Source organism: Schistocerca americana, chromosome 11 (genome assembly GCF_021461395.2).
Source record: "Schistocerca americana isolate TAMUIC-IGC-003095 chromosome 11, iqSchAmer2.1, whole genome shotgun sequence".
NCBI lineage: Eukaryota > Metazoa > Arthropoda > Insecta > Orthoptera > Acrididae > Schistocerca > Schistocerca americana.
Genome location: NC_060129.1, coordinates 199,794,058 through 199,807,245, shown reverse-complemented (window position 1 = coordinate 199,807,245; position 13,188 = coordinate 199,794,058). Strand labels below are relative to the sequence as shown.

The following is a 13,188-nucleotide window of genomic DNA, read 5'->3' as shown; positions in this document are numbered from 1 at the left end:
ATTTGGTTTCTGCACAAGATCTGGAATGTCACACTTCCTAGGAAGTATTCCATCTACCCTATGCCCTGGAGATGTAATATGGTCGATTGCACCAAGTGTCTGATCATTTTGGCACAAAACAATTTCGATTGTACAAGAGTCACACACCAGAAAATATGTTCTCTGAAAGCCACATGCTGAGGCTACTGACTCGCCTCACAACTATATTATTTACATCGTGTCCGCTATCTTCTTGTGTCATCCGCACAACAGAACCTTATGGCAAGCCCCCCCCCCCCCCCCCCCTCCAACTTTAAATGATCCCAGTGACGTTCAAACCTCTTACTGGACTGTCAACACTGCGGACAACTTTTTACTTCCTACATCCCAGATATGAAGTGAACTACTGTTGAAAGTAGTCTCTAGCACTGTAATGTTACAACTTATGCAAATGTTGCATTATCCACACAATGAAGTGTTTCTGTTAAATCAAGGAAAATAAGAGGCATGTCCAGAAATTAGCAGCAGTCAAGTGTTTAAAAATCAAATAGATAACACATTTTTAGTATATACATAGTTAAGACTCACCGGCACCTTGACCATCTTCTTCTTCTGTGCGAATGCACAAACAGTGCCCGAACTCTTATGGGAATCGGCAACGTGCTGTGAGTAATGAGTATAATGGGCAGGGGCACTATGAATGTAGTGCGGGACAATACGTTGAGAATGTGGGTTTGGCAGGAGGGGTGCCAGAGATAAATCCCTGCAGTCGCGCTATTCATCTGGGTCCTCGGTGGCTCAGATGGATAGAGCGTCTGCCATGTAAGCAGGAGATCCCGGGTTCGAGTCCCGGTCGGGGCACACATTTTCATCTGTCCCCGTTGCCATATGTCAATGCCCGTAAGCAGCTAAGGGTGTTCATATCATTGTAACATTTATGAAACTTGAGAAATTCACATATGTACATCAAGCACTTCTTTTTTGAGTAATCACATTCATTCTCAATGCACTTTGTTCGCTGAGGGATAAGCCTCCTGGTATCTTTGTCAAAAAAAAAACTTCCTGGTTCCTCTCTGATCCATTGTTTGATGGAACTCTGGAGCTCACTATTGACAGAAATCCCTTTTTCCACCCATAAGAGGGGAGAAAATATGAAAATCTGAATGTGGCAGATTACAACTTTGTGTAAAGCGGCTGATAATGTTCCAACTCACTGAATTCGAGAGTTGCTTTGTGACATTGTCTCTGCAGGTATGTGCACTGTCATTCTACAAGCAGACACCTGCCACTAACTATAGCCATCATCTTTCGTGGTTTTTTAGAGTTTTCCCCTACTGCAAAAATTCGATGACGAAAATCCCTCGACAGTCCCAAAATCCACAGTCCACACTTTTTTGGGTCAAAACCACAGTTCTTTCCATCGACTGTGAGGGAGTGGCCACGTTTAGTCGCTATTCACGACAGAGTTGATGAACTGATCACTCTCCAGTTCGAAGCATTCGAGAAATTCCCGTGAAGAGACAACTCTGTTCACTCGATGTCAATCTGTGATCTATCTCATTACCCACCTCACATACAATTTTCAAAAACCAAGAGTGTTCGTAATGGTTTCGTGCAGAAGAGATGTGGAGATTCCTGGAAATAATCGTTCACTTTATGCAAAGTCAATCGACAGGTGCCACAAACCACTTCTTCGATCTCATTCACCGTCTCATCTACATCTACACAGATACTCCACATATCCCAGTTAAGTGCCTGGCAGAGAGTTCATCGAATCACCTTCACAATAATTTTCTATTATTCCAATCTCAAACAGAGTGCAGAAAAAACAAAAACCTGTATCCTTCTGTGTGAGCTCTGATTTTCCTTATTTTACTATGATATTCGTTTCTCCCTATGAACATTGACAGCAACAAAATACTTTTAAATTCGGAGGAGAAAGTTGGTGATTGAAATTTTGAGAGAAGATTCTGCCGCAACAAAAAATGTCTGTTTCAATGGTGTCCACCCAAACCCTGTATCATGTCAGTGACACTCTCCCCCTTATTTCGCAGTAATACAAAATATGCTGCTCTTATTTGAACTTTCTTTGTGTACTCAGCTAATCCTATCTGGTAAGGATCCCAAACCGTGCAGCAGTACTACAACAGAGGACAGACAAGTGTAGTGTAGACAGTCCCTTTAGCAGATCTGTTACATTTTCTAAGTGTTCGGCCAATAAAATGCAGTCTTTGTTTCGCCTTCCCCACAACATATTCTGTGCGTTCTTTCCAGTTTAAGATGTTCATAATTACAATTCATAGCTATTTAGTTGAATTTGTGGCCTTTAGATTTAACTGATTTATCGTGTATCTGAAGTTTAACGGGATCCTTTTAGCACTCGTGTGAATGACCTCACACTTTTCATTACTTAGGATCAATTGCCAATTTTTGCACCATAGACATCTCTTACCTAAATTGTTTTCCAATTTGTTTTGATCTCTGGATGTCTTTACTAGAGAACAAATGACAGCATCATCTGCGAACAACTTAAGACAGCTGCTCAAATTCTCTCTTAAAACCTTTGTATAGATAAGGAATAGCAGAGGGCCTGTAACACTACTTTAGAGAACACCATAAATTATTTCTGTTTTACTTGATGACTATCCGTCAATTAGTAAGAATTGTGACCTCTCAGACAGAAAATCATGAATCCAGTTTCATAACTGAGACGATATAAGCACTGGCAATTTCACTACAAGCTGCTTGTGTGGTACAGTGTCAAATTCATCTGGAAATCTAGAAATACTGAATGAATCTGAAATCTCTTGTCAATAGCACTCAGCACTTTGTGTGTGTAAAGAGCTAGTTGTGTTTCACAAGAACAATGTTTTCTAAACCTATGCTGACTGTATTTTAAAATCCAGCTGCATATTGATGTTAATTATATGGGTCTGTAATTTAGTGCACTGATCCTACTACCTATCTTGAATATTGGTGTGACCTGTGCAACTTTCCTTTCTTCGGGTACGGATCTTTTGTCGAGCGAGCGATTGCATATCATTGATAAGTATGGAGCTATGCTCTGAAAGGAACATAACTGGTATACAGTTTGGACTGGAAGACTTGCATTTATTAAGTGATTTAAGTTACTTCGCTAATCCTAGGATATCTACTTATTAGTTACTCATTGGCAGCTGTTCTTGATTCGAATTCCAGCATTTTTACTCCACCTTCTTTGGTGAAGGCTGTGGTTAGTAACACTGCTTTCACAGCACTGTCGTTGATAGCATTTCCACTGCTATCCCGCAAAGAAGCCACAGATTGCGTCTTGCTGCTAGCATACTTTACATACGACATGAAACACTTTGGATTTTCTGCCAGATTTCAAGACAAAGGTTCATTGTGGAAACTATAATAACCACCTTATATTGAAGTCCGCACTAAGTCATCAGTTTAAACTCACTCTTTTGTACACCATGGACTCACATTCTGCCAGCTTTAACTCCCTATACCATTTGTATGCATCATGACACCATCCCCATAAACAATTTTGATGTTATTAAATAGCTGGAACGATGTATTTACCTTTCCATGAAATAAAATGATTACATTTCTCAGCTGGCAGCAGTCAGGATTCAGAATAGAAACACTTATTTCAATGTGGCACTAAAAGGAGAGTTATCAACCAAGTGAGAAAAACAAAATTATATTACACTGCCAACATCTTACCCTTAAATGCAATATCGCCAACCCTGTAAAAAATAAATAAACAAACAAATATCCCTTTGGGTGTCAATGGTTCCGTACTCTTACTTTCTGGACATGCCTATCACTCTTCTCAATCTACTGCTAGCGCATCATGTACAGAAGGAAAAAAATGGCATATTTTGTGATACTGCTTTCCTGAAACCAAACTGTGGTTTCGCCAACAAATTATGTGCACTGAAATGTTCCACTGCCTTTTTGTGTATTGAAGCTCAAAGACATTGGAAATCAATGATAGCAAAGACATGGCCACCAATCAAACAGAAACTTCATAAGCGGTATTATTGCATTATATACATGAGAGGTTACCCAAAAGAAACTGAACTTATTTAACCCTTTCATGGGCAAAATTACTGAGCAGTTTTTTTTAATGAATGGAGAGCAGATAGTAGTTTAACAGACAGGTATATTTATCATACAGAATATCAAATTTGCTCCAACTGTGAAAGTGAGGTCACACAACAAGGTGGGAAGTATTCTTCCCACTGCCCTTCCTTGGAGTTAAATGACAAAAACAACTTGTTACAATGATTGTTCACAATTACTTGCCATGAAATTTTCTGAAACATGGGTCTATGCACAGTGATATTTGACAATATGTACAAGCACAGCGAGTGCTCTTTTGCGCAGCTTTGGTACTACAATGACGGCACGTCCAGTAGGTGTCTCCTAAAATGGGTCGATGCTTCCCTACAGCCACATGACGAAAATCTGCAGGTAGTTTACCCCTTTCTGCCAGAAAGACAGGTTTCTGTCCACGCCTTTTTTGGGATGAGAAGCCAGTGATCAATAGTCTGACTAGATGAATCCTGTATGTGAGCTGATAATGCTGTCCACTTTCTCTGTTACTTATTTTCCACAGGATAAACCTGTTCACTGCAGCAACGTCCACCAGGAAATGAAATATTCTGTGCCACCGTTTTACAGAACGTCTGCCAATAGCACACCTCTCTTGTAATTGATCAAACTTATCGACACCGCCCATTATTTTGTTGTATTCTGCCACAAATTCAGGACAAGAAATCTCTGTACTAGTACCATCTTTGTTTTTCCTTTTCACTGTGAATGTTTCTCATGGGTCATGAATTGAGGACAGGAAAGTGACTGGATGGTTATCCATCCATTTTAGTGCAGAAATGGCTCCTTTTGTTTCAAACTGGAATTTCCTCATTCCAATTTTATGTTTTCCTTCACAAATTTGGGTACATCACTACAGCTTTGAGGAAAAAATCACAAAATTTCACGCAAACAGCACTGAAAGGCTCCTCTATAGAGCAACACTCAGCTATACAATACCTCTGCGCGAAGGTACAGCAAAAACGGCGGAAACTTCCGATTGGAAGTAGTACCCTATACTGTTCACTAGGTGGTAGCACCGTACAGAGGTGGGAACTGTGAATCCCACGGGACTAGGAGCGAGTTCATTGTAGTGGGAAGCCTGTTTCCCACGGCTCACAAAAGGGTTAATTTTTTATTTACTTTGAGCTTATTTATTCACATTTTAAGCACAAACCTTCAATCCCCTTCAAAGTGCTCTCCACTTGTCTAATCTTTTATTCCATTTTCAAAATATTGTTTAAACTTATATTTTATAATGCTTGATGGCACCTCTCCCATATTTTTCTTCACATTGGCAACATCAGCACAACACTTTCCTTTCATGTCTCCTTTTCATTCTAAAAAACAAACCAAAAAGGGGGTGAGGATGGGTATGGGGCTTGAGGTAAAGGGGCCATGCCATTTTTTGTCAAGAGTTGTCGTACAGACAGGGCTGTGTGAGGAGGGACATTGTCATGCTGGAAAAACCAGTCACCCAACTGCCACAAATCAGGCCACTTCCATCGCACACTGTTGCAGAATCTTTTCAAAACTTCCAAGAAGAAAGCCTAGTTAAACTGCCTGCCCTTGCGGAGCAAGCTCTGAATGGATGACTCCTCTCACATCAAAAACACAAATCAACATTGTCTTCATGTTTTATTTCACTTGATGAGCCAAGTTTCTTCACCTGTGATAATTTTGGAAAAAAAAAGTTTGTATCATTTTGGGACTCTTCTTTCAGACCGTACTTCCACGTGACCTTGTTCCTGTTCAACAGTCAGCAGTCGTGGCACTAATTTGGCACCCACCCTTTTCATTCTAAAATCTTCTGTCACAATCCGCCACACTGAACTTCAACTCACTCTCAACATCTCCACAATTTCTTCAACGGTCCGTCGCCGATCTCTGTTGATGATTGCACAAATGTTTTCAACATTTTCATTTGTTCGGGCCATAGAAGGCCGACCAGAAAGAGGTTCATCATCAACTGACATTTCACCAGTTTTGAAACAGGTAAACCAATGATGTTCAATTGGTTTATCTGTTTCAAAACTGGTGAAACTGCCCTGTAGCATTGTCCTTATAAACATTTTTTACATTTCACGGTCTGTTGCACTTTTTCTGAGCAAAAGGCAGAATTTTACTGCCGCACGCTGTTCACAAAAATTATCCATTGGAAAAACAGCAATCAGACAAAACAACTGTTGACAAACTCTGCTCAAACTAGTCCTCACCTCTTTCAGCGATGGCACGGAATGCTTGCTGCGTGCACTCTCAGTGGCAAAACACGTTACTTCAAGAGCTCTGACAATCAAAAAATTAGTTTGGTTTCTTTTGGATACACCCTTGCACATAAAGGGAAAAGAAATATTAATCCAATCATTGCCAATGTGACATTTTCTGGCAAGGATTATACAAAACGAAAGGACTTAATATAAAGGAAACGGCTGCTAACACACTGCAGAAATGGATTAATGGATTGTTAAGTTCAGGGAACTGCTCCGTACGGATGTGAAACACGAATGATAGGGGATGCAGGGAGTGTCGAAGATCACCTGCGCTGCTCAAGTAAGCAATTACGATGTCCTGTAACAAGTCGACAATAAAGAACAAACAGAAGTGGAAAGGTGGCATCCTCAACCGCATTTTAAGACATTGCTCTTTGGTGAAAATTTTGATTGAGGGAATGGTGTACGAATAGCAACAGACAGGTAGGCCAAGATATGAGTACACAAGGCAAACAGGAAGTCATGGGGAGCAGCAGATGTGAAATCACAGATAAATCATTGGGGAGGGGGGGAGGAGGAAGAAAGAAAGAATGAGAGGGGAAAAAAGTAAAAATACACCCACGGAGAGATGTAAGAAATAGGAAGCAGACAAGCACATGCAAAGAGAGTATTTCTGGACAAAAGAAGTCTACCAAACATAGGTCTCAATTTAAGGAATATATTTCTGAGGCTGTACATTTAGAGAACAGCACTGTACGGCAATGAATAACTGACTACGGAGACACCAGAGAAGAAGAGGATCGACGAGTTTGAGACATGGGGCTGTAGAATGAGGTACAAAATTAGGTAGTCTGTTAAGATGAGAAGCAAAGAGTTTCTCCACAGAATCAGTGTGGCGAGGACACATGTCAAAAACACTGACAACAAGATAAAGGGGGATGACGGGACACGTGTTACGACACCAGGGGAATCGGTACTGGGGGCAACTTACACGGTAAGAACTGTGAGCGAAGATGGAGACCGGAATATTTCCGACAAATAATTCAGGATATCAGGTGAAAGTGCTGGCCGAAACGTGCCAACTTGCAGCTACAGAAGCTGCTAGCATGAGTTTCTTAGAAGTAGATACCTTAGGGGTTGCGAAGAAACTCAAATTGCTTGATACGGGCAAGTCTTCAGGTCCAGATTGTATACCGATTAGGTTCCTTTCAGATTACACTGATACAATAGCTCCCTACTTAGCAATCATACACAACCACTCGCTCACCGACAGATCTGTACCTGCAGATTGGAAAATTGTGCAGGTCGCACCAGTGCTTAAGAAGGGTAGTAGGAGTAATCCATCGAACTACAAACCTATATCATTGGCGTTGGTTTGCAGTAGGGTTTTGGAGCGTATACTGTATTCAAACATTATGAATCACCTCGAAGGGAACGATCTATTGATACGTAATCAGCACGGTTTCAGAAAACATCGTTCTTGTGCAACGCAGCTAGCTCTTTATTCGCACGAAGTAATGGCCGCTATCGACAGGGGATCTCTAGTTGAATCCGTATTTCTAGATTTCCGGAAAGCTTTTGACACCGTTCCTCACAAGCGACTTCTAATTAAGATGCGGGCCTATGGGGTATTGTGTCAGTTGTGTGACTGGATTCATGATTTCCTGTCAGGAAGGTTGCAGTTCGTAGTAATAAACAGCAAAATGTTGAGTAAAACTGAAGAGATATCAGGTGTTTCCCAGGGAAGCGTCCTGGGACCTCTGCTGTTCCTGATCTATATAAATGACCTGGGTGACAATCTGAGCAGTTCTCTTAGGTTGTTCGCAGATGATGCTGTAATTTACCGTCTAGTAAGGTCATCCGAATACCAGTATCAGTCGACGCTAAATAACAAAAAGTGTGAGGTGATCCACACGAGTTCCGAAAGAAATCCGTTGGAATTCGATAAATAGTACAATTCTCGAGGCTGTCAATTCAACTAAGTACCTGGGTGTTAAAATTACAAACAACTTCAGTTGGAAAGATCACATAGATAATATTGTGGGGAAGGCGAGCCAAAGGTTGCGTTTCATTGGCAGGACACTCAGAAGATGCAACAAGTCCACTAAAGAGACAGCTTACACTACACTCGTTCGTCCTCTGTTAGAATATTGCTGCACGGTGTGGGATCCTTACCAGGTGGGATTGACGGAGAACATCGAAACGGTGCAAAAAAGGGCAGTTCGTTTTGTATTATCACGTAATATGAGGGAGAGTGTGGCAGATATGATACGCGAGTCGGGATGGAAGGCATTAAAGCAAAGACGTTTTTCGTCGCGGCGAGATCTATTTACGAAATTTCAGTCACGAACTTTCTCTTCCGAATGCGAAAATAGTTTGTTGAGCCCAACCTACATAGGTAGGAATGATCATCAAAATAAAATAAGAGAAATCAGAGCTCGAACAGAAAGGTTTAGGTGTTCGTTTTTCCCACGCGCTGTTCGGGTGTGGAATGGTAGGGAGGAGGTTGTACAATTGTGGTTTGATGAACCCTCTGCCAAGCACTTAAATGTGAATTGCAGAGTAATCATGTAGATGTAGATGTCATGTAGATGTACAATGTGTGTAAGATACCGTGGGAAGTGCCAAAACTACAGTGGGATGTATTAAGGATGGCACAGTGTATTTTCGTGAAGGTATTTATCACTCTGCGGCAGTGCTACCAACCTGTTCGGCGAGTGCGCTATGGCCATAGCGCTGAGCTCAGTGTAGGAGTGGGGCGGCCTCTTTCTGGCAGCCCAGGCTGAGCCAGCGTCACCAGAGTGCCGATCCTCCCTCGCCCCACCGGCAGCACTGCCCACGGCGGTTCCCCTGCCGGTGCTATCCGTGCCGTCGCCGTACCCGCCGCCGTCGCCGCCGGAGACGGGAGTCAGAGTAGTGGTGCCGCCAGGAGACGCCGTTACGTCCGACGCGGGAGTGTCGTCCTCGCAGCGACCGTCACCGGGTCGGGACGAGTTCGAGGCGGCCTCGCAAGTGCCACCGATGTCGGAGACCGGTAGGCTCACTGACGGGGTGGCGGTGCTGTTTCAGTGTGACAGAGACAGTGTTCGAAGGTTAGAGGTTTGTGGTGGTCTACATTAGTTGAAGAAAAAATGGAAGTACGAAGGATATTTGGAACTGAAGCCAAAAGCACAATATTAATATAACACGGCAAAATTAACAGGAAACTTCAGTCGAAGCAAGAGAACATAAAAATTCTGCCTACCGTCACGGAGAGACTAAAAACACAATTGTTTCATCCACCGAGCAGCGTTACACATTACCTGACTGGTCACGGACCGTATGCTACGTTATCTGTACAAATTGAGAAGGCAGATGAACGACGGTGGCAGAGTGAGTACTCTGTTTCGAGAGGAACGAGTCGACTCCGTGCAGCTGACGGTATAGCAACTACAGTACCTGGGAAGTTCGAGGAGAACATCACGACAAATTCAATCGCGTGCCGACATCCTGGCGAGACGACACATCTTACAGGTGTAAACGGGGCAATTTAGATCGGTGACCACTAAACACGACAGCTCTTTGAGACTGTCTGTCCCACAAACCCAATCACCCTGGTGATACCATAGTTACTGGCTTCAAAGCACTCACTGAACATATAACTGGCTTTGTTGATCAACACTTGCAACCCATACTACAAAGATTTCCCTCCGATATTAAAGACACCAACCATTTCCTAGATCTACTGAAATCTGCCCGTACCAATCCCACCACACAGCATGCTATTCACCATTGATGCCACATGTGGCTATTGCAACATCCTGAATGAACACGGTCTGTCTGCAGCTGAACACTGCCTCTACCAGAGCCTACCAGATTCCAGACCTGTGACATCCTTCCTGCTCACCTTAATCAATGTTATACTTACCAACAACTACTTTATCTTTGAAGGCAGACGTATAAACAGAAAGAGGCACAACCGTGGGAACTTGGATGGCTCCTTCCTATGTCAGCCTGTCCACGGGTTGCTTGGAGGGGGCTTCCTGGGACCCGTAAGCCTTACGCACCTGGTTTGGTTTAGATACATTGATGACACCTTTGCCATTTGAGCTTATGGTAAGACTAATCTGTTACAGTTCTTGGAAACTCTAAATAGATTCTTCCAATTAAATTTCACACAGTCCTATTCCGAATCCCATGCCACTTTCCTTGACACTGATCTCATCTTCACAGTTAACCTACTAAAAGACAACAGTACTTAAATTTTGACAGTCCCCATCCATTCCATGTCAAATGTTTCCTCCCATACTGCTCTCCTTATAGCAACACATCACCATTCTCACCTCAGCCTTCACTGGATGTAATTCATTCTTCATATCAATGAGATACTTAAATGAGGTCCATTTTATCTGACATTTTGCCCACTATGCCTAGAATTGCTTTTCATCACGCTATCAATCTTCAAAATATCCTACGCTCCTTCTGCACCCATCTCCCTACCCTACGGCTCCTACTCCTGTGACCGTCCCCACGGTGAGACTCACCCTGTGCACCCTCCTACCACCAACTACAGCAGCCCTGTAACTGGCAAAACACACACTATAAGAAGGAAAGCCACCTTGAAACGACACGTCACGTACCAGCTGTTATGTAGACATTGGCATGGCTACCACCAAGTTGAAACTTCCTGGCAGATTAAAACTGCGTGCCGGACCGACACTCGAACGTGGGACCTTTGCCTTTCGGAGGAAAGTGCTCTACCGACTGAGCTACCGAAGCACGACTCACGCCCCGTCCTCACAGCTTTACTTCTGCCAGTATCTCGTCTCCTACCTTCCCAACTTTACAGAAGCTGTCCTGCGAAACTTGCAGAACTAGCACTCCTGAAAGAAAGGATATTGCAGAGACATGGCTTAACACAGCTTGGGAGATGTTTCCAGAATGAGATTTTCACTCTGCAGTGGAGTGTGCACTGATATGAAACTTCCTGTCAGATTAAAACTGTGTGTAAAGTTTGGAAGGTAGGAGACGCGGTACTGGCAGAAGTAAAGCTGTGAGTACCGGGCGTGAGTCGTGCTTGGGTAGCTCAGATGGTAGAGCACTTACCCGCGAAAGGCAAAGGTCCCGAGTTCGAGTCTCGATCCAGCACACAGTTTTAATCTGCCAGGAAGTTTCATATCAGTGCACACTCCACTGAAGAGTGAAAATCTCATTCTGGAAACATCCCCCAGGCTGTGGTTAAGCCATGTCTCCGCAATATCCTTTCTTTCAGGAGTGCTAGTTCTGCAAGGTTCGCAGGAGAACTTCTGTAAAGGTTGGAAGGTAGGAGACGAGTTACTGGCATAAGTAAAGCTGTGCGGATGGGGCGTGAGGCGTGCTTGGGTAGCTCAGTTGGTAGAGCACTTGCCCGCGAAAGGCAAAGGTCCCGAGTTCGAGTCTCGGTCGGGCACACAGTTTTAATCTGCCAGGAACTTTCATATCAGTGCACACTCCACTGCAGAGTGAAAATCTCATTCTACCACCAAGTTATCAGTTAAGATGAGTGGGAAGAGGCAGAGGGTGTATACTGGCAACACATAATATGCTGTTGCAGACCATCCTCCACAACATGACCAAAGCGACCTCGGTTCCTGTTTCCCCGTGCCATTTGGATTCTTCCCCAAGACACCACTTTCTCAGACCTCTGCAGGTAGGAACTGGCACTACACACATCCTCGGTTCTCACCACAATCCTGGCCTTAATTTACATTAAATTCTTTGGTCTCAGTGTTTCTTCACAGTAGCTATTCCTTTCTTCATTCCTTTTTATCTTTCATTTTCTGACCTGTCTATTTTTTGAAATCTGCCTCGCATACAATACACTTACTTTTTGCTCTTATTAAGTCGTGCACGAAGTTTTGGCAGTGATCTCTGTCTGCGCATTACCCGCCCTTCCACTTATAAGATCATGGGTTTTCAAATCTCTTCCAGTGCAGCCCCCCCCCAACAGTCATCTTCCCATCTCGTTCCTTCTGCAAACTGTCCCCTGACCTCGGCAACTTTTCCAAACACTAATCCTTTTCCTTCACCCCTCTCTCTTCCCCTTCAACTCTCATGCCAGAAGAAGGAGACAATGGTTCCGAAAGTTTGCAAATTTTAATAACTTTTATATGTGTGTTCTTCTGCCACCACTTGGCAAGTACAGTTTTTATCTATCCTTTTACGTTATAGGATATGACAGTGACAAAGAAATATGTTTACAAGGTAACGTGAGAGAGAGGGGTACACATTATTTTAAATGATTACCAAGCAACTTATGAAATAGTTACACACCACTTAATTTTGTTTTCTTTTCTTTAGGTGTCAGAACTAACTACTGGTTTCTAACTATTGGTTTGGTGAGATTGGCACTACGGTGCAATGTGGGTTTGCTGATATTAGCTATGTCACATTACTGAGGGGAAGGTTAGGCAAGGTGCAAGCTACCTGATTCAGGATGGGATTTGATATGCTATCATCGATGTTATATGAGAGGAGTACAGTGAGTGTGAATTGCAGCAAAATTGGTATTTTTTTTCTTCTTTTCGTTAATAATCAAATAAAACTTTTTAAATTAGTAATTCACTGGCGGAAAATGCTAACTGAACACAGATTTTACTACAATGTCATTAGGTCTTGAAACTAAAATATATAACATTGACTCAATAAATAACTATACCCACAAAATATACGCAGACACTACACTGAATGATAATTAACACAATAATGACTACAAAGCACATAGTAATTAAACCGAATTTAGGGAAGCTTTATGTTATTTGCTTGAATATGTTACCCATATTTTATTTAATACCATAGAAATATCTTCACTTTGTATTAAAGACAAAAAATTATGTGGTGGGGAGTCTGTACTGCAAAGAGACTGAAAATCAGCAATGAAGCTTAGGAGGGGAGAAAA

General features: G+C 42.6%; 1 protein-coding gene and 1 non-coding gene across 2 annotated transcripts in view; one reads left to right on the top strand and one right to left on the bottom strand.

The window, feature by feature from the left end:
• The window catches only part of LOC124553556, a 439,905-nt gene that overhangs the window by 108,098 nt on the left and 318,619 nt on the right, over nucleotides 1-13,188 (bottom strand). The window contains exon 41 of the mRNA XM_047127403.1: nucleotides 8,979-9,332. Within this exon, the coding sequence (XP_046983359.1) occupies nucleotides 8,979-9,332 (354 nt within the window). The remainder of the gene's footprint in view (nucleotides 1-8,978; nucleotides 9,333-13,188) is intronic.
• Nucleotides 767-840, top strand: Trnat-ugu. The gene has a single exon. It is a non-coding gene; the product is annotated as a tRNA-Thr (tRNA).